Source organism: Trichosurus vulpecula, chromosome 5 (assembly GCF_011100635.1).
Source record: "Trichosurus vulpecula isolate mTriVul1 chromosome 5, mTriVul1.pri, whole genome shotgun sequence".
In the NCBI taxonomy this organism is placed as follows: domain Eukaryota; kingdom Metazoa; phylum Chordata; class Mammalia; order Diprotodontia; family Phalangeridae; genus Trichosurus; species Trichosurus vulpecula.
This window is the reverse complement of record NC_050577.1, coordinates 303,665,808-303,688,637: the sequence shown is the minus strand read 5'-3', so window position 1 is coordinate 303,688,637 and position 22,830 is coordinate 303,665,808. Positions and strand designations below refer to the sequence as shown.

The following is a 22,830-nucleotide window of genomic DNA, read 5'->3' as shown; positions in this document are numbered from 1 at the left end:
AAGCCTTGCCACATGCCAGTCACAGGTGGCACCCCTAACCCACCCATCCCATGGCTTCCTGTGGCACCAAGGATAAAATAGAAACTTCTTCATCTTGCCCTGGCCCCAGAGGGCATTTCTGCCCCTCCCACACTGTGACCCAGCAAATCTGACCTCTTTACCAGTCCTCTTGTCCCTCTTCCTCCAGGCCTTTGCCCTCGCCATTCCCCATGCCTGGAATGCATGCCTTCCTCTCTGATGCATCTTGTACAGGAAGCCTTTCCTGATTCCCCGCTGTTAGGGAGTGTATCCCCTCCCAAACGACTCTTTAACATTTGGCTTTATTTTCTAGTATTTATATACGCTCCTTCCTCCCCATTAGAACTTCAGTTCCTCGAGAGAACAAGTATCTTCGTTCTTTGTACTTCTTGCCCCACTGAGTACCTCCTGCATATGCCTGGCACACAGTTGGTGCTTCATAAATGCTTGTTGACTGATCGAAAGAAAAACTTTATTTCCAAATCAGAGTGTTTCATTGTAGTAGCAGAGCCTGGCGTTGTCAGACTCCTAGAGTGATTTCTCTCCCAAAAAGGCATTTATAAAAATAGGTCCATCTCCCTGCACTATTGGCCCTAGAGAAGCTGACCAATGGGAGAAGGCCACCCCAGCTCCAGGGCAGCCCCAGGCCCAGCCTCCTACAGCCTGTCTGAGGTAAGGTTGTACAGCATTCTCAGCTCTTAGTAAACAAGCCTGGCCACACGCTACGGGAAGACCAGCATCCAGGCTCATGGCCTGAGTGAAACTCGTGTAGGCATCAACCCCACCCATGGCTTGGCCCTAGCCACCAGAGGCAGGAGCAGTGCAAGCAGACCTCCTCACCCTCTACCACCCTCAACTGCCAGGCCTGTGACTGGACTGGGCCTGGAAGGAAGGCAGGGAGGACTGTCCCATCCTGGGAGTGAGGATACTGTGGATTCCCAGAGCCCAGCCAGCCTCCAGGTGAGGACTAAGCAAAGCTTCCTTTGTGAACTCCCTCATCACAATTTAGACTCGGATTAAACACATACACGGCCCACCATTCATTCCCAAGCACTTGGGTACCCGTGCCACCCGTGCCACAAGAAACCAGAAAAAAAAATCCCAAAATACGGTTCTTCTCCAGCTAAGCAAATAAAAGCACACTGTGGAACCACCGCGAAGAGAGCGGTTCTCAGGGCCTGCCCAGCCTGCGTGAAACGGCTGCTCCACACACCTCCTGAGCATCAATGAGTGACCTTCCTTGACAGCCGTGGAGGGCAGGGCGTGCGGGTGGGCATGTGTGCGTCCCAGTGCCCCTCACCATGAAGCAGGCACGTGGGGCGCTGCATGTGCCTCCTGAACCTCTCGGACCATGAGGATTCGCGTGAGCATCTGTTCCATCAGCTCCGTGCCCACGGGCTGGCCCGAGTACCAGATGGGGCTGTTGGGGGCCACAACCAGCTCCGGGACCAAGTAGAAGGCATCACTGGGCCCTTTGGCGCTCTGCGGGCTAGAAGGCAAAGGAGAGTCACCACAGGGAGCTCAAGGCCCGCCTCCCCACCCCGCCCAGGGAAGGAGGAAAGTACCCTGTCCATCAGAGGCACCCACATCAGGCCCATCGCCAGCCTCCAAAAGCTTACCATTTAAAGCGGTAGAAGTCATAGAGCTTGATGGGACATTGCAAGGGGTTCTCGGGGTTCTCCAGCTGCTCTCCATACATCTCTTCTGTCAATAAAAGTGGGGAGAACCCTAAGGGTCAGTCAAAGTCATCCAAAAAGCTTGCAGCTCTAAGGGGACCCCCTTGAGAGGACATCTGTCATAACCAGGTCACTCCAACAGAGCCTGGCCATATACACTGGGGAGTCATAAGGAGGCTGCCTGGTGGACTCAGACCTGGGTTCAAATCCTGCCCCAATCCAGACTAACCTTTGCATGTTACAAATGGGGAAACTGAGATCAGTCACATAACCGTTTGCCCATTTGTAATATGCGAAGGTTAGTCTGGAGCAGGGTTGGTCAGAATTGGCTTTCAGGCAATAGTCTTGCAATCCTGGTCAAAATAAACTAACATCTATCTCCCAACTCCAAATCCACAGGCCCATGAAGGCACACATGTATGTATGCTCCACGTGGGAAATCATTTAAGCCTATGTCAACAGGTGACTAGGAGAAGAGACAAATGCGGTCTCTAGGGAACATTTCCAGTGAGAAGGCCTGTGCCCTGAACCAAGAGGAAGCCTGCACAGGGCAAGCTGACCAGCAGGGCAGCTACCACCCCGAGCAGCCGGAGCCGCCATCCAGGCCATCTACCACCCGTCAGGGCCCCATGTCCTTCCACCACAGCCAGCCTTGCCTGTGCTGATCAGCCCAGTGCAGACAATAGCCTCCTAAGACATCTAGGCTAGAAGCCTCCAGAATCCCTAAGAGATTCCCCAAGACAGACAGACACACAGACATAGACTCTGACTCTGACACACACACACACACACACACACACTCTCTCTCTCTCTCTCTCTCTCTCTCTCTCTCTCTCTCTCTCTCTCTCCCCCTCTCTCCCCCCTTCCCTCCCTCCCTCCCTCAATGACAGAGTTGATAAACTCCCATGCACAGCCTTGACTGCCTAAACTTCAATCTGAAAAGTTGTCAGTGGTTTCCCCGCTGACCCCATCCCCCACCCCAATCCAAGGCCCTTCCCCATCACGCTGGCCCTCCCTGGTTCCCTGCACTGATTTTGTCCCGTGGTCCCAGGAACGAGAGAAGAGTGGCCACAAGTGGGGCCCACCCTCAGAAAGAAGCCCCTTCAAAATTCAGCCACATGAAGAGGGTCCCAACCTTTCAGGCCACCTAGGATCTGTCCGTAAAGCCGAAGGAATCTCACTGTCGGGCTCTTGTCTTTGCCCACGCCGGCATTCTTCCGGGTTTGCTTGAGCACTTTGGAGAAGGCCAGCTGTGAGTGCTGCTCCACCGTCTTTAAGATGAAGTATCTAGAGGGGCAGAGGTTGCTGACCCAGGGCAGACCGCACACATACACACACCCTCCTTTTGTCCAACCTGGCAGCATGAGAATGTGCCTACAACACTCCCGTGCCCATGCCTGGCACACACAGGAGGCACATAACAAATGCGTGTGATCAAGGACAGAGCTGTGTGTTGGAGGAGTTCAATATGATGTTAAACTTTGTTTAAAAGAAAGAAAGGGTGAAAAGTGGCAGCATCTTGAGGCCCAGGAAAGGGCATGGGATGAAAATGCACCTGGGGTTCTCAGCTCTAGGCTCCCCTCAGTAGGTTCACCCTCCTTGGGGGCAGGGGGTCCAGGGCCAGATTCCCCCCCTTCTTGGGGTGGACAGTTATCTTTAAGCTGGTAGCCTTCTCACTGCTATGCTTAGAGCTGAGGAACAAGATATGAAGGCATCTGGGCATATAGGGCTTTGACACTGACCTTAAGCTGGTCTCACTTCTCTGACACTCAGATTACTGCCACTACACACCCACAGGACTCAGAAGGGGCATCCCCTCCTTGGCTGACTGGATTGGAATCATGACCTCCAGGCAGGAGCCTGGGCCTTCCCAGGCCTCTGCTCTAAGAACAACCCTCTGGAAGTGCCTGCTAGGAGTCCAGCAGTCCAAAGTTCATCACCAGGATACTAGATACAAAAGGGTTTTTTATTGTAGCAAAGGACTGGAGAAGGGGCGTGCCCATCAACTAAAGGGTAGTTGAGCAACTTATGAGATGTAAATTTTTTTTTAAAAGAACATCATTGCATAGTATAAAATGCCCCAAGGGGTGACTTCAGAGAAACCTGGGAAGACTTGTAGGAACAGATGCAGAGCAAAGCCAGCAGAACCAGACAGCGTATACAAGGAGGATGCTACGGCAAGGACAAACCACTGCTCTAAGACTTTAGAACTCTGACCCAGGCAATGACCAAGCACATGCTTGAAATCCTGGTGGAGGGGTGCCAGCCTCAGGATGCAGGAGGAGACAGACTGTCTGGACTTGGCCACTACAGGGATGTGTTTCATTTGAATGTGTACATTGGTCAGTCACAAAGCTTGGTTTTTCCCATGGGGAGTGGGGGCAGGGGAGAGGAAGAACTAGATTGTTGTTTATTGTAAAAAATATATAATTTAAAAAGAAAAAAAAATTAGTTAACCATACGGAATAAAAATTCATGGTTCTCCTGGGTGCTGCTTATGCTTTTGTGGCACTTGTATATAAATAAAATTTTAAAAACCTACGCTACAAGCAGCAAGTCAAGACCATTATGAAACTATCTCTGCTCCACCTCTGGACCTCAGTGACCGTCTGCTTCTCTTCTATTGGCCATGGCCCCCAGTGGGATTGTTCATTCTCTCCTCAAAGGGGCTGTGAGAGCCTCAAGGCCAGAGTACTGCACACACGCGCATATTCGCATGTGCACGCCCTCATCACCACAAGCATTTCTCTCTCCCTCTCAACACCTTGCCCACAACAACTGCTCAGAGAGTGGTGATTAATGCCACAGTTTCTATGGGAGGCAACTCAGTCTTATGCACCCCCCTAGCCAGGGGCTGCCAGGATGTGTCCTCAGGGGCCACAAGAAACAGAGGGAGCCTCAACCTCTTCTCTGTCCAGGCTGCCAGGGCTAGCCGGGGCTGCTGCCTCTGCGAGGACAGTCCATGGGGACCCAGGGCACCACAGCCCCAGGAGGGATAACAATACTTTTCATACTTTACTAAAGGGAGGTCCTCTCCCAATAGCATATTGTTGATTGTCTAGACTTAAGAAAGTGATGAAGAAACTGTTAATAATGCAGGTTACACTTAAAAGTATGACTGCATCCATGTTTCCTCCCTGCCAGAGTCAGCACTGGACAGCACCCACATAAATGGAAGCTCTTTGGGGGTTCTCAACTTCGAAGAGTATAACGGGTCCTGAGACCCAAAAGTTTGAGAACCACAGGATGAGATGATCTTGGGTCACTTTCAGTTCTAACATTCTACAGCCTGAGTCACTGATCACGTTAAATAAGGGAACCACAAAATGATGAGGTTTTGCCCCAAAGGATAAAGCCCCAAAGGACAGCCTCAGAAAAGGCATGAGCCACTTGCCCCCAGTGACCAGAGGATCCCCCCCCCACAAGGCTCTTACTTGGTGTTGAAGTACATCAGGGTAAAGAGGAGGGTACTTGGTGAATGAGCTCCCAGCTGTCGACAGTCCCAAAGCATCTGCTCCAAGATGCAGCTGGACAGCACTCGCCCTGCAAGAGAAACCAGCCAATGAGAGGGCGGTGACATCAAGGCCCAGCCCCTCCCCCCATGAGCCTGCCGCAGACACTGACCCAAGGGGCTGACTCGAGGACACCAGCCTTTCATCACTTGGTGAAGCCTTTCCAAAAACTTCAGGTAGTAAAGATCCGTGAAGATGTTGTCAATCCGATTATTGTCAAACATGTGCTGCAAAGGAAAGCAAAGAAAGCCCTCTCCAGGTCACCACAAACTCGCTTCAATAAGAGAATCACCTGCTTATCACTGTAGCCCTGCCGCCATGACAAAGGGCTCCCACCTGTCCTCCATCCCATTGAGCCATCCAGCTCCCACCTCCTGCCCCCAGGGACCCTGCAGGGTCTGTCTCCTCCAAACACATGGTGGGCCACTCCCTGCCGTCTGCCAGTGCCACTGAACACACATGGTGCCGTTTAACCCTGGGGGCAGTGTGTACGAATGTGACTGTTGAATGGGCACGTGTGTGTGTGTCTGTGCATCTATATGAGTGTGACTGTTGAATGAATAAGTGTACATGTGTGTGTGAGAGAGACTTCATCTTCCCAACTAGGCTCTGAGCCCTTTGTGGACAGGGTCTGCAGTCACCCAAGGCTTTAGCCACATGGGATCAGTAAATCCTGCTGGATGTGGGCATCCTCCATCGAGGATGCTGAATATAAGAAGGCACAGAAGAGAGTCCAGGTGGGCCACATTACAACCACTAACTAAGAAACTAGTTTCTTCCTAGATGAGACCCCACAATACCAGAGAACCAGAGACTCAATAGGAAGCCCCAGGGAGCTTGCTGTTGGAAGAGCAGGGTTCCGGATGGTGGCTGGAAAGAAAGCAGGGACTAGCATGAGCTCCCCACTGAGTCCCTCCAAAAACCTATAAAAATGGCTCTGAACCAATTCTAGAACTGCAGAACCCACAAAATAGCAGAGGGAAGCAGGGCTCCAGCCCAGGACAGCCTGGATGGTCTCTGGGTGAGGTCTATCCCGCATGGAGCTGGGAGCGGAGCAGAGCCCAGCGGGGGTGGTGCGGACCAACCAGACCAGGAGCCGGGCAGAGCGGGCCCTAGCGCCCTGAGTCAGTGAGCTGCAGCAGTTACCAGACTTCTCAACCCACAAACACCAAAGACAACAGAGAAGGTTAGTGGGAAGAGCTGAGGGGAGTGGAAGGAGTTCGAGGTTCGGCTACCACCCTGGGGGCAGCGGAGGTGGGGCAGCTACAGAAGAACAGCTGCAGTTGCTTCTGGACCCAGGCCCACCTGGTGGGAGGAATTAAGTGGTGGATCAGAGCAAGAGTGAAGAGCCTGCTGAAGATCTAAGTCCAGTCCGGGTGGGGAGTTCTTGGGGAAGGAGGAGTGCTGGTGTGGCAGAGCTGGCACATCCCCCCAAGCTTGGAACATAGTTCTCTTAACTCTACAAGCAGTCATACCCCGCTGAAAAACTCAAGCGTCAAGTTAGTTAGCTGGGAATATGGCCAGGCAGCGAAAATGCACCCAGATTCAGTCTCAGACTCTGGAATCCTTCTTTGGTGACAAAGAAGACCAAAACATTCAGCCAGAAGAAGTCAACAAAGTCAAAGAGCCTACACCAAAAGCCTCCAAGAAAAACATGAACTGGTCTCAGGCCATGGAAGAGCTCAAAAAGGATTTGGAAAAGCAAGTTAGAGAAGTAGAGGAAAAATTGGGAAGAGAAATGAGAAGGATGCGAGAAAACCATGAAAAACAAGTCAATGACTTGCTAAAGGAGACCCCAAAAAAATACTGAAAAATACACTGAAGAAAACAACACCTTAAAAAATGGCCCCAACACCCCAAATGGCAAAAGAACTCCAAAAAGCCAATGAGGAGAAGAATGCCTTGAAAGGCAGAATTGCCCAGATGGAAAAGGAGGTCCAAAAGACCACTGAAGAAAATACTACCTTAAAAATTAGATTGGAGCAAGTGGAAGCTAGTGACTGTATGAGAAATCAAGATATTATAAAACAGAACCAAAGGAATGAGAAAATGGAAGACAACATCAAATATCTCATTGGAAAAACCACTGACCTGGAAAATAGATCCAGGAGAGATAATTTAAAAATTATTGGACTACCTGAAAGCCATGATCAAAAAAAGAGCCTAGATATCATCTTTCAAGAAATTATCAAGGAGAACTGCCCTGATATTCTAGAGCCACAGGGCAAAATAGAAATTGAAAGAATCTACAGATCGCCTCCTCAAATAGATCCCAAAAAGAAATCTCCTAGGAATATTGTCACCAAATTCCAGAGCTCCCAGATCAAGGAGAAAATACTGCAAGCAGCCAGAAAGAGACAATTTGAGTATTGTGGAAATACAATCAGAATAATCCAAGATCTAGCAGCTTCTACATTAAGAGATCAAAGGGCTTGGAATACGATATTCCGGAGGTCAATGGAGCTAGGATTAAAACCAAGAATCACCTACCCAGCAAAACTGAGTATCATGCTCCAAGGCAAAATATGGACTTTCAATAAAATAGAGGACTTTCAAGCTTTCTCAGTGAAAAGACCAGAACTGAATAGAAAATTTGACTTTCAAACACAAGAATCAAGAGAAGCATGAAAAGGTAATCAAGAAACAGAACAAGAAAAAGACATCGCATGGGACTTACTAAAGGTGAACTGTTTTGTTGACATGCCTACATGGAAAGATGACGAGTATGATTCATGAGACCTCAGTATTAGGGTAGCTGAAGGGAATATGCATATGTGTGTGTGTGTGTGTGTGTATATATATGTTTATGTATATATAAGTGAATGTGTAGGTATGCATATATCTATGTGTGTGTGTATGTGTGTGTGTGTGTGTATATATATATAGAGAGAGAGAGAGAGAGAGAGAGAGCGGACAGAGGGTGAGTTGAAGATGAAGGGAAAATATCTTAAAGAAATAAAATCAAATTAAGGGATGAGAGAGGAATATATTGAGAGAGGGAGATAGGGAGAGATAGAATGGGGTAAATTATCTTGCATAAAAGTGGCAAGAAAAAGCAGTTCAGTAGGAAGAGAAGAGAAGGTAGGTGAGGGGGAATGAATGAATCTTGCTCTCATCAGATTTGACCTGAGGAGGGAATACCATACATACTCAATTGGGTATCTTACCCCACAGGGAAAAAGGAGGAAGAAGATAAAAAAAGGGGGGGGGAATGATAGAAGGGAGGGCAGATGGGGGTGGAGGTAATCAAAAACAAACACTTTCGAAAGGGGACAGGGTCAAAGGAGAAAATTCAATAAAGGGGCATAGGTTAGGAAGGAGCAAAATATAGTGAGTCTTTCACAACATGAGTATTGTGGCCTATGCTGAATTGCTTGACTTCTTAGGGAGGGTGGGTGGGAAGGGAAGAGGGGAGAGAATTTGGAACTCAAAGTTTTAAAAACAGATGTTCAAAAACGAAAAAAAAGTTTTTGCATGCAACTAGAAAATAAGATACACAGGAAATGGGGTGTAGAAATCTATCTTGCCCTACAAGAAAGGAAGGGAAAAGGGGATGGGAGGGGAGTAGGGTGACAGAAAGGAGGGCTGATTGGGGAACAGGGCAACCAGAATATACGCCGTCTTGGAGTGGGGGGGTGGGTAGAAATGGGGAGAAAATTTGTAATTCAAACTCTTGTGAAAATCAGTGCTGAAAACTAAATATATTAAATAAAAAAAAAGAGGAAAAAAAAAGAGAAAGGAAGAGCAGGGTTCCAAACCTGGCCTGGTCCCTCATTCCCTGTGTGACCTAGCATGAATCCCTTCCAATGGGCTTCCGTTTCTTCATCTGTACAATGAGGGTGGCCTTGGTGGCATCTAAGGCACCCCAGCTCCTGATCAGGGATGCTGGGCAATCCTATGAGTTGCCCCATTTTCTACTGGAAGAAATCATGCAAACTAGACCAGGCCAGGCCAGATACTCCTCATGACCCAAGCGCACCAAATGCTTAGGCTTGTGCTAGCAGACAGCTAGCAAATCAATGTCTGGCACATCACAGGAGACCAGTGCAGGCTTTGTCAAGCCCGGGCAGCTCCATCTGGGGAGATGGTGTATACAAAACATCGTCAGGGCATGGGGCAGACTCTCCAACATGGCAGCCTGAGCGATGCCACATCCGAGTCCCTCGTACCGCATCCCAGCAGAGCAAACCACAGGGAGGAACAATGGGCACAAGCAAGGAAGCATTCACAAAAGAAAGCAGCCATGCTAAAAACCTTACTTCCAAATGGAACAAAGAAAATCTGTGCATCAGCTACTTAACAAGAGCCCGATATATAGGGAACTGACACAAATCTGTAAGACCCAAAGCCGTCACAGGACATGGACAGAGCACGTGAAAGAATGGCTAACACACCGAACGTGGATGCAGCACCGACTGTGTGCCAGGCGCTGTGCCTTTAAGCACTTTAAGTGATGATCCCATTTGGGAGGGAGGCAGTGTCATCGACCCCATTTCATATAGTGCAAACTGAGGCAGAGATGAAGTGACTTTGTCCAGAGCTTCTCTCCCTCTAAGTATCTGAGGCCCGACTTGAACTCGGGCATTGCTGACTCCAGGCGTGACGCTCTGCCCACTGGGACGCCCCCAGACCACTCCAGATGACCAATAACAGGAAAAATGCACACCCCAATAACTCAGGTTTCTCTTCACACCCAGAAAACTGGCACAGAGGGGATCAGCTAACGTTAAGGGCTGTGGAAGAACCTGCAGGCCAGTGCTGGTGCATGCTGGGGAGGTTGTGCATTGGCCTTTCTGGAGGAAAGGAGCCCCACCCTTTCAGCCACGTGACCTGGGGAGGACAAGGAGGGCAGACGCCGGAGGAGTAGAGGATGGGGAATGTATTTTTTAAAGTTGAGAGGTTCCCTCATGGCTCTGAATCCTGACAGTGTGTTTGGGGAGCATGTGCCAATGCAGATAATTAGCTTACAAACTTAATTGAATGCCTGTGGCACATCAGATGCCATTGCTCCCACAGGACCCAGGGCATGGCCATCCCAAGAGGGCAGCTCTCTGACCTGTAGAACAAAGACTTTCCAATTAAGAAATCACAGACTCAGAGTTGGAGGGGTCCTCAAGAGGCCAACAAATCTCTCATTTATTTATGAAGCCCCTACCATGTGCCAAGCACTGGAGATACAAAAGGGAAACAGATCCTGTCCCCCCACAAAGAAGGACAAGTGCCTAGGAAAACCAATACCCAAGAGTCAAGCCAGCAAGCAATACAGGGGACAAGAGAAAGGCTTCCAACAGGAGGGATTTTTGCTAAGACTCAAAGGAAGCCAGAAGGCAGAGATGAGGAGGAAGAGATTCCCACCAGTGAAAATGCAGGGAGCGTGCTGTTCGACACCCAACAAACACCCACCCAGCCTCCACCTAAAGACCTCAAATGATGGGGGTCTCAGCACCACGAGGACAGCAGGCATGCAGCAAAGACTACTTCATTCCCGTCTAATGTCTCTGCCTTGGAGGCTAACCCTTCCCAGGCTGCCAGGCCAATTCTCTCCACACCTTGATGATGAGTCCTCAGATGTCCAGCTCCAAAGGCCATCTCCCTACTTTAGTTACCGCTCAGCCCCTCGCATAGTGCCCAGCCCAGACGTAGAAGTCTGGATGAAGCCTGACCAGGGCACAGACCACCAAGGCGTCGCTCTCCTCACTCTCCTCGGAGGGACAAGGTGTGGGCTTAGATTCTGCCCTTTGTTTCGTATTTTAGCTAATTATTTTTGTTAACTTAAGTTTATCAATAAAAATGTAAGATTTTTTTTTAAAAAGATCAAAATCAAAGCAAGTCTTTTAATTAACAGAAATCTCTGTGCCTTCAGTAACAACCTTTGACAAGCTAATGTGTTCCAAGGGCCAAGAGAGCACTTGCCCTTTGAGTGAGTTATCTGGGCTCCTTGCCCAGGTTCCCCGGCACCTCCGCCTCGCCATCCCATCACCACTTCTCAAGGGAAGCCCATCAATTTCTTTGCCAATTCCACATCCACCCACCAAAACAACAGCTGGACCTCCACCTCCATCATATGATTCTCCTACCCACCCACACTCACATTTCCTTCGATACTGGGAACAGTGTAGGTCTTGGCTAAGGGCCAGAGGGGCGTAAGGAAGGGGCAGGACCAAGGCTCCAACTCTGGACCAAACCACGTCATACAGGACAACAAGGAGAGGAGTCTCTCCTCCCAGTCACTCCAGCACAATCGTTAAATGGCGGCAGAGAGCTCTGGGAACGCAACATGACTCTGACTTACAAGCTTCATCTCTGCATGCAAGTCAGGACTGGCAGAGCTGAGACCTGCGCTGGGGGAGGGCACTGAAATCCCAGATCCTGCCCGTAATGTTGAGGACAAAGAGTAGCACTAGGGATGAAATGGTGATGCATAGATTTGGAAGAACCCCTCTCCCTCTCAGGACTCCAAATGGTATCCCGGCACATGTGACCCTCACCTTGGAGAAGCAGCCTTATCATCCAGACACAGCCCAGCCCCCAAATCCTATCAGTTGTGGGGGAGGGGAAGACAACAACACGTCCTCACCCCCAGCCCAGGCACTCGGCTCCCTTGGCCACACTTCACCATCACTAATGCAGACAGGATGCCTCTTCAGAAGTGGAGATAAGGTCGGGACCACAAAAGCCCCTCCCTGGCCCCTCTGCAGTTACGGGGCAGGAACCACAGGACGCAGAATAACTCTGGACAGCCTAAGCTCTCCCACCCAAGAGGGGCCCTCTGGGCCGAGCCCACCCCCTCCCTCCAGGCACGCCTCCTTACCTTCTGAATACAGAGGAACAAGTAATAGAGCGTGTCTGCCTCGTAGCTGGAGCCGTCCTGCCTCCTGGCCTCCTGGGTCATCAGGCAGAGGCCTTGGTTCAGCTCTGCTATTGGCACGGAGAGGACGTCTTCCTGGAAAAGGGTGGGCTTTCTTCCTAGAACATCAAAGAGCACCTGCCATTAGTCTGAAGCTCTTTCTCGCCGACTTCCTGGCTTCCTCAAACCAACACCAACTTCACTACTCGGGGCTCACTGTACTTGGCAGCTTCTGCTTCTTCCTACTGAAAATGGACCAAACTCCCTGCCAGTCCCAGGCCCTGGGCCCTGCCCCCAGTGGATGACTCTGGACCAGGCAACATGAGTGCTTTGCATAGCACCTGGTACACAGCAGGTGCCTAATAAATGCTTGTTAACTGACTGGCTCAACACAAGCAACTACGAGCAGAACTTGAGAATCGAGTAAGCATCCCTACTTCCCACTCCCTGAGGCTCATTTTCCGCCTTCTTCAGGATCCTTTCATTCTTCCTTTGGGCCCAGCTCTTCCAGAATGAAGCTCCTTCCTGGGGCTGGAGAGTCGACGGTGGGTCACAATCGGTCTCGAGCAGGGAGCCTGCCTCGGGGAGACAAGCCAGCTCTGCTGGGGGCTGTGTGGAAACAAACACACAGAAAGGGGTGTGCATGGGGGTCAGAGCCCCCAGCAATGGCCGCCTCAGCCACCCTTTTCTGGAGCCCACTTTTTATAAGAGGAGTACCTGGGCTTCCGGCTTCGGAGGGAAATCAGTTCATGGAGGAGGGAAAACTCATCCCATGCAAGATGACATTCATTTTTAAAGAGCAACAAGCAGTGAAACCTACTGGAGCCCCGCCCCCCCCCAAAAAAGAGTGGGACCACGAATCCCACTTCATCTGAGAGTTGATGCCAATCGTCACCCGGCCACACGCTGCTTCTCTTCTGTACCATCTTACACCCCACCCTTAACCTCCCAAGCACCCACAGCAGCAGCCACACAGACCGAGAGGACCCCAGTGTCCCAGGGACAGAGTGAGGAAGGGCTTGATCCTCAGCTTGTTTTCCAGTCACCAAGACTAGAACTTTCACTGGATGGTCCCCAGAGCAGGCCACGTCACAATCCTGCCCTTCTCACTTAAGAACGTGTGGCACTACCGCTAACAGCAGCTTCCATCTGAAGCACTTTCCTCAAAACGATCCCATAAAACACAGTGCTGCAAGGATTCTCCTTCTCGTTTTACAGATAAGGAAACTGAGGCTCAGAGAGGTAGCATGACCAGCCTGGCCCAGGGTTCCTTCCCAGGTAACCCCCAGCCTTTGCCGAGGCACCTCTGTAGTTCTGTTTATCCTTTAAGAAAGAGGGAGGAAAGGCCACTATTGGAAACTCAGTCAGCCCAGGACAAAAGCATTTTCTTTGCTTATCTGTTGTTTGTTCATTCAGTCATCTTAAAAGCTGAGGATTTTAGGGATACTTTACTGTTCCATATCTTCATTGGCTCTGATGACGATTAAGTTCATGATGGAAAGACAGAACAGCAAGAAGAAAAACAAAAGCCAGCCAAGAGGGGCTTGGTGCTCATCTGGATCTCAAAATACACCATGAGCAACAACCAAAAAACACGTGTGGTCCTGAGAGAAAAGAGACACAGAGAGAGACAGAGACAGGCAGAGAGAGAGACAGAGGGAGAGAGGCAGAGAGAAACAAAGAGAGGGAGACACACACACACATACACACAAGCAGAGAGGCAGGCACAGAGGAAGACACAAGCACAGAGAGATAGCGGCCCAGAGAGACAGAGATGGAGAGACACATGTACAGAGAGAGAGAGAGACAGGTGTAGAGGGAGGGACAGGCAGAGCAAGGGCATGAGAGAGGAAAGAGATCTGTGTTTGTTGAACTGAAGCCATCAGAACAGAGACCCCAGCCCAACTTCTAGAGAGACATATTCACATATAGTATATACACACAAGGTTAGTGTTTGAGAAACCTGCGCTTAAAAAACACTGGGAAATAGAATGTCTCTTCTGTTAGAAACTACCAGGAAAACCAGCTCCAGGGCTACAGCCGCCCACTAGAAAAAATTACCTGGGTCGGTGATTTGTTTTTCAATTAAAAAACTGGAAGAAAAAGAAACAATAGACTTCTCTACTAAGGAAAAGAAGAACATTTTTATCAAACAAATGGAAAAAAATCACTGAAAACAAAATTTATGGGCTCAATTATACAAACACAAAAAAGATTTCACGTGGCAAAAAATAATCTCTAAAATTACAAGAGAAAGACTGAGGAAAAATATTTGAAGTAACTTTACCAAAGGTTCAACATTTAGAATCTATAAAGGACAAATATCCCCAAGTATTTGCAGAAACAAACAATAAATTGTTAATACCAATATGAAAAGATGCTCACAATTCCTAATAGTCTAGGAAAGGCAGACGGGACAGAAAGATCCCACCTTACACCCATGAGAATAGCAAAAGTAGCACTAAGTTACCAAGGCCCAGTATTGGCAGGATAATTGATAGGCACTGATACATTGTTGGTGGTGCTGCAGCCTGTTGCAATCGTGGCTCAGGGAAAAAAGGCAATACACAGTATGCCACAAAACAGATCCTGTTCTTCCACCAGCACGGCCATCACTCCAGAACATCACAAACAGGGCAAAAGTATTCACAGCTGCTCTATTTGTAACAAGAGAAAAATGAAAATAACCTAGAAACCCAACAGTGGAGCAGAAGGGGAGAATGGGAGAGCAGTAATGGTGCATCCTGTCAGGGAACAGGAAATGGGTGAGAAAACACAGGCAGCCTCCGTGAAATCACACAGAGAGAGGACAGGTGACCTGCTAGGCAGAAGAAGGAGGCAGCACAGCAGGCGTGTCCAAGGGACCACAACCACCTAACAAAAGCCCATCTCCTCCCCCTTCTCTCCTGTCCTCCCCCCCTCCCCCACTTCTCTCCTGTTCTCCCTTCTCTTTCTTCTCTTCCTCTTCCTCCTCCCAGAGCCTACTTCACCCCTCCAAGCCTCCGGAGCAGTGAAGGATGATGCCCAGCTGTGACTCAACTCACCCTCAATTCTAGGCACCTGCCAAGAGACTCTCTTGACAAGCCCTCAATGACCCCGTGTCCTACAGTCTTCACTGTGTGAGGGGCCCTGAAGAAGGGAGGAAGCATACTCTCTACTGACAGAAGTTGGGTGCAAACTTTCTACATCTGTTACAAGAATTCCCCAAAAGGTCACTGCCATGGCATCGCCATGGGAAGGCCCAACAAGTCACCAAACCCCAAGTAGGAAACTGCCTGAAACATCAGGCTGGCTCAGCCAAGGTGGCCCAGGGCGAGTGGAAAGAACACACTGGTCCTGCAGGCAGATCCCGGCTCTGCCTGCCCCATGACCTGTGTCACCCAGCCCTGCCTAGAAGCCCTGGTACCATCAGTGAAACACTTACGAGCAGCTGCTCTGGAGTCCAGTACTGAGCTGAGGAGCAGGTCCTATCACCCACTTGGCCCAAGATGGGGATAGGAATGCTGGCATCTACAAAGTCCTCTGGGAAGCTAGAGGAAACCAGGGCGGATGGGTCCTGAAGGCTCTTCCCAGACCCTGACGCGTCCTGCAGGTGCTCGCTCCCTCCCTCGAGGCCCAGCAAAAACCCATCCCCAGGCAATGCCCTCATGTGAAGCCCATCGCAAAGAGCAGGAGAAGCAGGAGTGAGGGGAATGGCTCGGGCCTCCGGGCCAACGCCAAGCATGGGGAAAGCAGACCAAGAATCCACACTGAGCAACTGGCCCATGGCTGAGGCAGGTTCTAGTCCATGGTCATAAAGCTGACTGCTGTCCACTGTCAAAAGTTCTGGGAGTAGGGATGCACCAGGGAGGGGCAGTGAGGTTTGCCCAAGAGAGAGTGGGCTCTGGGACAAAGGCGACCTCAGCGGAGAAAGGTCACCGGGCAAGTTGAGCTTCCTTCTCTTCAGAGGTTGAGAAACATCAAGAGTACCAGGCTCACTGTCCTGCTGTGACTGCTTCTCCGGGGAAGGCCAGACAGCCACATGTAGCTGCCCCAGCGTGACCTCCTGGCATGGCTGGAGCCGCCCAGGTGATGAGGATGGCTGATGGGCCTCCAAGGAAACCCCCTGGGCTGCTCCCACATGAGGCAGAGGCAAAGTAACAGATCGAGCCAGCTCCAGGAGAGAGTCTGCAACAGCCGTGGAATCAATGTATTCGAGGTGTCCTTCAGGATAAAACGAAGCTGAGGGATGTCCAGCCTGCGGTCCCGCCTCCAGCCCCGGAGCAGAGAAGGCGGCCAGCCACTCAGAGAGGGGTTGCTGTGGCATCATGGGGGCCGTCATCTTGACAGGGTCCTCAGAGAGAATGGAATTCTCCAGAGAATGCCTCATCCTCCTGGCAACTGAAAACAAGCACAGAGAAGGGGCTTAGAATGCCTACTGCAGAGCCCAATGCTAACATTTCTGGCCCCCCACTAAGCACCCTTATTGAAGGGGGCGTTAACAAACAGGATTCTGTGAGTGCAAAGAGGCCAGTGAGAGGTGGCAAACTTCCTCTGCCCACCACAACAGTGGGCTATCCAGATAGCCACCCTCTGCTCCCAAGGCTTGGCTCTTCCTAGCCTGGGCAGTTTGGGATTTCTTGTCAGGGATGCCCCAGAGGGGATTCTTGGGTAGGCAGGAGTCACAGCTCGAATCTTCCTTGGAGGTCCCTCACCTCATGGTAGATGGCTCATCGATACCTCATGTCTACTGACCCTCCCCAAAGAAGTCTGGCCCCAACAAACCGCCCCCCACACCCTTAGCCTGCCGCCATCCCTCTCCCTCCTCCAGGGGTTCCAGAAAGTGAAAGGAATCGTGTAGACCAGAAAGAATACTGGCCCTGCATCAGCAGACCCGGCTTCAAGCTGAGAAGAGAGAGCAATTGGGGGCACAGTGGATAAAAGCACTGGTTTTCCAGTTACAACAATCTGATTTGAAATCCTGCCTCAGACACTTACTAGCTATGTGGCCCTGGACAAGTCACTTAACTTTTACCAGTATAATAAAAATGGCAATCTCACCTAAGTTAATTTACTTATGTAGTACCAGGCCAATCACGCTACCAAAGAGTCACTTTATAGAGCAAGAAAAAACACGAAAGAAATTCATCCGGAAGAACAAAGGGTCAAGAATATCCAGGGAATCAATAAAAAACTGAAGGAAAGTAGCCTCCTGATGCTAGATCTCAAAGCGGCAATCACCAACACCATCTGGTACCAGCCAAGAAACAGAGGGCAGCTCACAAGACACAGTAGCGAATGACCACAGCGATCTAGCTGTCCGACAAACTCAAAGATCCAAGCTTTAGAGACAAAAAAATCATGATCTGTTGACAAAAATTGGTGGGGAAATTGGAGAGCAGTTTGGCCAACATCTCACATGTCAAAATGGGCACACGATTTAGACAAAAAGAGTGATATCCTAAGCAAATTAGGGAAGCATGGACCAGCTTACCTGTCGAATCTATGGAGAAGGGAAATGTTTACGGCCAAGCAAGAGATAAAGAGCATTGCAAGATGTAAAATGGAAAATTCTGATTACTTAAAATTAAGAAACTTTTACATAAATAAAACTAATGCAGCCAAAATTAGAAATAAAACATAAAACTAGGGGGGAAATGCTTTACAACAAGGTTCTCTGATAAAGGCCTCATTTCTCAAATATACAGGGAACTGAGCCAGGTTTATAAAAATTAAGGTGCCATTCCCCAAGTTGACAAACATCAAAGGAATCAAAACTATCAACAGTCACATAAAAATGCTCTAAATTACTACTCATTAGAGAAATATAAATTAAAACAACTTTGAAGGGCAGCTAGGTGGCGCAGTGAGTACAGCACCAGCCCTGGAGTCAGGAGGACCTGAGTTCAAATCCAGCCTCAGACACTTGACACACTTACTAGCTGTGTGACCTTGGGCAAGTCACTTAACCCCAATTGCCCTGCCTTCCCCCCACCAAAAAAAAAAAAAAACAACTATGAGATACCATTTCACACCTATCAGATTGTTGGAGGGGATGTAGAAAAATGGGCACACTGATGCATTATTGATGGAGTTGTGACCTGGTCCAATCATTCTGGAAAACAATTTCGAACTATGCCCAAAGGGCTATAAAACCGTGCATACCCTTTGGCACAGCAATACCACTACTAGGTCTGTATTCCAAAGAGTTCACAGAAAAAGGAAAAAAAAACTATTTATACAACAATATTTATAGCAGCAATTTTTGTGGTGGCAAAGAATTGAAATTGAAGGGATGCCCATCAACTGGGGAATGGCTGAACAAGTTATGGTATCTGATTGTAATGGAATACAATTGTGCTATGAGAAATGACAAGCAGGATGGTTTGAGAAAAACTTGGGAAGACTTATATGAACTGATGCAAAGTGAAGCACGCAGAACCAGAAGAACATTATATACTGTAATGGAAATATTGCAAGGATGATCAACCGTGAAAGACTTAGCCGCCCTGATCAAGACAATGACCCCAAACAGTTCCAAAGGATCCGTGATGAAAAATGCTATGCACCTCCAAAGAGAGAACTGACGTACTCTGAATTCAGAATGAAGCATAACTTTTTTACTCCTTATTTTTATTGGTTTTGTTTGTGTTTTCTTTTGCAACATGGCTAGCTAATATGGAAAACAAATAAATGGGCAAGCAAAAAAAAAGGTACAAGTTTAGTCTGGCATGGTCTGTTCTTAAAGATATCAGAATGACTCCTTGTGATCACTGGTTCCTTTTCTAAATGTTCACAAACCATCCCTTTAATAACAAATTCTAGAATTTTCCAAGGAATTACAGTCACACTATTTGGCCTGAGGTTTGAAGACTCTATTCTCCTCTTTTTGGAAAATCTTGACAGTAATGCTCTTCTCCACACCTGGGATCCCATTTGCCTTCATCTTTCAAAGATCACCAACAGGGATCCTGTCTTTCAGTTCTTCCCATCCTCTGGAGGGTACATAGCTCCTGTGTGTGGGCCAAGTGGCTTCAACTCACCAAGAGCCACTGTCCTTACTGACCTACTTTCTTCTGCAGCGTCCAACCCAAACTCATTCTCCTTGGCACAGAGAACAAAGACCAAATAAAAGGGAGCTCCTCCTTTTCTCTGTTGCCCGCTGTCACTCAGTCCCATCAACCCTGGGGAATGGTCATCTCAACCTTCTGTCTGTAATTGCCAGCTCAAGTTCCTTCTTGACCTTAGCACTCCTAACTCTTCTGCTTCAGGCCCACACCATGCTTTTGTGTTCATCCTATGTCACACTGATCTCACCTCTATCTATTCTAAGTGTCTCTTGATAATCTAAGCTTGGTCTCTTTTGGAAATTTACCCCTTTTCCTCCTTAGAAGTTTTCCTTTTTTCCTCATAATTTCACTTGAGTACTTCCAAACCCTCCTTGGCTGACATTCCTGCTTTGAAATCTGCTCTCTCAAAATTTAAGCTGTGATCTCTACCTACTCGCAGATTTCTTCTTCTGAAACACAAATTCTGGGAAGAGTAATCACTCCCTCCCACATTCCATCCCAACAACCAATTCTTTTCTGCTGGTAGATGTCAAACATAGTTGGTTCCTCTGTCTTGAGGAGGGGAATATTACCATTAAGACTGCATGTCTAAGGTCTCCTCCTGCTTCTCACGCTGAACAGGTTTCACATCATTGACAGTTCCCTCACCAGCCCTCTCTCATCTGAAATTCTCAGTCACATTCTCCTCACAACGAGGGAGCCCCTTCTTCATCCTCAATCCCGATTCTGAAAACACACAGACCCCTGATCTCAGGTGGCAACGTGCGTCAACCAACAAATATTTCTTGAGCATCCAAGCTGAGTCTTGAAGTATGAGATCCAGTCATCCCCGAGTCTGGTAGATTAGACGATACAGGAAAAATGAAGACGTCAACCACAGTTCTATGGGCCATGGTACTTTAAGGGTGGCAAAGCGACGACCTCACAGACCACTCTGAAAGGTGGGTAATGTAGGGTGATGATCTCTATGTTACAGATGTCACAAAGCACGCTGTGATGACCAGACACAAGAGGGATCAGGGAGATGACTGCAGGAAGAAGACCCAGAAAAGAGACCTGACTCTGCGGTTGAATGAGGGGACTGGGTGGGAGAGAGATGGCCTCTAAATCGGTGGTGCTGAATTCAATCTTCACGGGATCTCGGGGCTGGACATCATCTCACCCAGGGTCAATGTTCTCTCTACGATACACCTGACCAGCAGTCATCTCCAGTGAGGGGGAACCCACCACCTCCCAAGGGAGCTCATTCCGTTTCAGACAGTGCTCATGGATAGGGCTCTCCTCCTCTCAAGACAAAATCTGCCTCTGCCACTTCTACCCCACCCTAACCCTTCCAATTCTGTCCCCAGGACCACGCCAAGTGAGTTCAATCCCTCCTCCACACAATAGCCCTCCCAGTCCCCAAAGTCACTGTGCCCCAAGACAAACTTTGTTCAGTGAGTGAGGTCCTTAGCCAGGCTGGCAGGCACGTTTCTGAAACACCTACTATGCACCAGGCCCTGTGCGAAGCACTTGGCTCTCCTGGTTGTCCCTCCTGTAGACGCTGTCTCACTCATCCCCAGCCTTCCTAAGCTGCAGCCCCCAAGACTCCAGGTGCGCTCCAATGGAGGCTCGGGACAGCAGGAACATCACCTGTCTCCCTTATGCTGGACCCCAGACCTCTCCTGATTCAGCCTAAAATGACCTGAGCTCTTCTATCTTGTCCCAGCTGACTCATTAAGCCTGCAGACCACTAAATACAGACCGTTTTCACATGTGCTATTATCTGGCTCTAGTGCCCTGTTTTATGCTGGTAAAGCTGACCTTTTGGAACCCACGTATAAGACTTTCCACTCGCTCCTATTACATTTCACCATATTCCATCGGTCCACTGTTCCAGTCTATCGAGATCTTTTTGGATCCTGAATGTGACATTCTGAAATGGCAGCTCAGCCCCCCTCCCCTATGGGGGTGGCCTGCAGTGCTCTAAACCAGGGGTGGGGAACCTGCAGCCTGGAGGCCACACGTGGCCTTCTAGGTCCTCGGGTGCAGCCTTTTAACGGAGTCCAAGTTTTACAGAACAAACCGTCTTACGAAGGGGATTTCTTCTATGAAGTTTGGATTCACTCAAAGGGCCATACTTGAGGACCTAGAGGGCCACTAATGGCCTGGAGGCCGCAGGTTCCCCACCCCTGCTCTAAACCTTCATCAAAGTCAATGATGAAATTAAAACTCCGTTTTACGAAGCCAAGAACAGAGAGAACCCCAGGGCACTCCTTCGGAGACCTGCCTCCAAAACCGCTTCTCAGCCGCCCTCCAGCTGGTCCGCACGGGAGCATGCACCAAACCTCCAGCACCGTCCCTCTGACAGAGAAGCGAAGGAGCGTCCCTGGCAGCACCCCGACTCTACCTCCCAAAGCCTGCTAACATCGTCTTAATCGCAGGCTCCAGAGTTGTGTCGGTCAGCGCACAGATCAGGCTAGTTATCCGCTTCCCTTTTAAGAATGCCCCCCCGTCCCTCCTCCGGCCCGGGGCCTTCCCCACGCGCCAAGCCGCCGCAATCTCTCGCTGACGCCCCATCCTTCCTCCAGGACCTTTAGCGTCCTGACAATAGGAGCTGACTCCAGGGCACCTGGGCGCGCACCACACCGGGACGCCCACCGGCTCCCCCCGGGGCTCCTCCCCCGCAGGTGGGGGCGAGCAGACCGCGTGGTGAGCCCAGCATGGGCGCGGGGGGGGGGGTGTCCACCCCGGCCCCCATTTCTGCTCTTTCCCATCTCCGGGTCCTTCCTCCAGGGAGGCGATGAAGGGCAATGAGCCCAAGCACAAGCGCTCTCCCGCACATCCCCCCAGGGATTCGGAGAGCCCCCTCCCCAGCACAAGGTCCAGCCCCCTGCCGCGGGTCCACACTCGAAGCGGTTCGGGCGCCGGTTTGTGAAACGACTTGTTCTAGCTCTTGGGCATCAGTCCCCTGAAACTTCTCGGACCCGAGGCGTGGCTGCGGTGACCGGCCGGCCGGGAGTGGGGGAGGAATCCCCGCGGGAGGACGACGAGGAAGCTGCGGCGCGGAGGGAAGGACTCGGCCAAGGCTTCTCCGCAGGTGCCGGACCTCATCCGTGCGCAGGCGCACTGCCGCTCCCTCGTTGGCTCCCTGGGACAGATGCTCCCCTGAGGTCCTCCCGGCGGGACGCCGCCCTCCTCCCCGGGGGTGACCCGGCCTGGGCCGCAGCCCTTGGCAGGGCCGGACGAAGGGCGCCGAGGGGCGTCCCCGGCCGTGGGGCCAAGGAGCTTGGGCTCTCCCGGGACAAGCCCCCGCAGCCCGGGCTCTCACGCTACGACTTCGCTTCGCTTTCTGCAGCGGGAAAGCCCCGGCTGCTTCGGGGGGCGCTGGGGGCACTAAGCGGGGGGAGGAGCAGACCCTGCGGGGCGAATCCCGCATCGGCCCGCCCGGCCACCGCAGGGCCGGGGGCGCGAGAGCGACGGGGCGAGGCGGCGGAGACTGACAGGTGGACAGAGACCCAGACGGGCACGGAGACACCTGGAGACATATGGAGCGAGGCAGGCGGGGCAGAGGGGGCGAGGACCGGCACGGACGCGGGCAGGGGCGCGCCCTGACCCTCGGCCTCCGGGGTCGCGGCCTGCGGAGCTCCGGGGGCCCAGGCTCGGGGGCGGGGGGTGTCTCGGGGCGTCACCTCAGCTCGGGTCCGACGCCACCGCCGCCGCCATCTTGCTCGCCCGCTTCTTCTCTC

At 50.5% G+C, this 22,830-nt stretch overlaps 1 protein-coding gene across 1 annotated transcript; it reads right to left on the bottom strand.

Moving 5' to 3' along the window:
- Positions 1-470: 470 nt before the first annotated feature.
- Positions 471-22,830, bottom strand: LOC118851252 (glutamine-rich protein 1-like). Its single transcript, XM_036760737.1, has 9 exons — positions 22,774-22,830; positions 15,478-16,433; positions 12,491-12,662; positions 12,018-12,172; positions 5,319-5,433; positions 5,129-5,237; positions 2,830-2,981; positions 1,638-1,722; positions 471-1,507 (listed from the first exon to the last, which is right to left on the bottom strand). Exons 2-9 carry the CDS (start codon positions 16,420-16,422, stop codon positions 1,315-1,317), a joined length of 1,926 nt encoding a protein of 641 aa, XP_036616632.1. The 5' UTR covers positions 16,423-16,433; positions 22,774-22,830; the 3' UTR covers positions 471-1,314.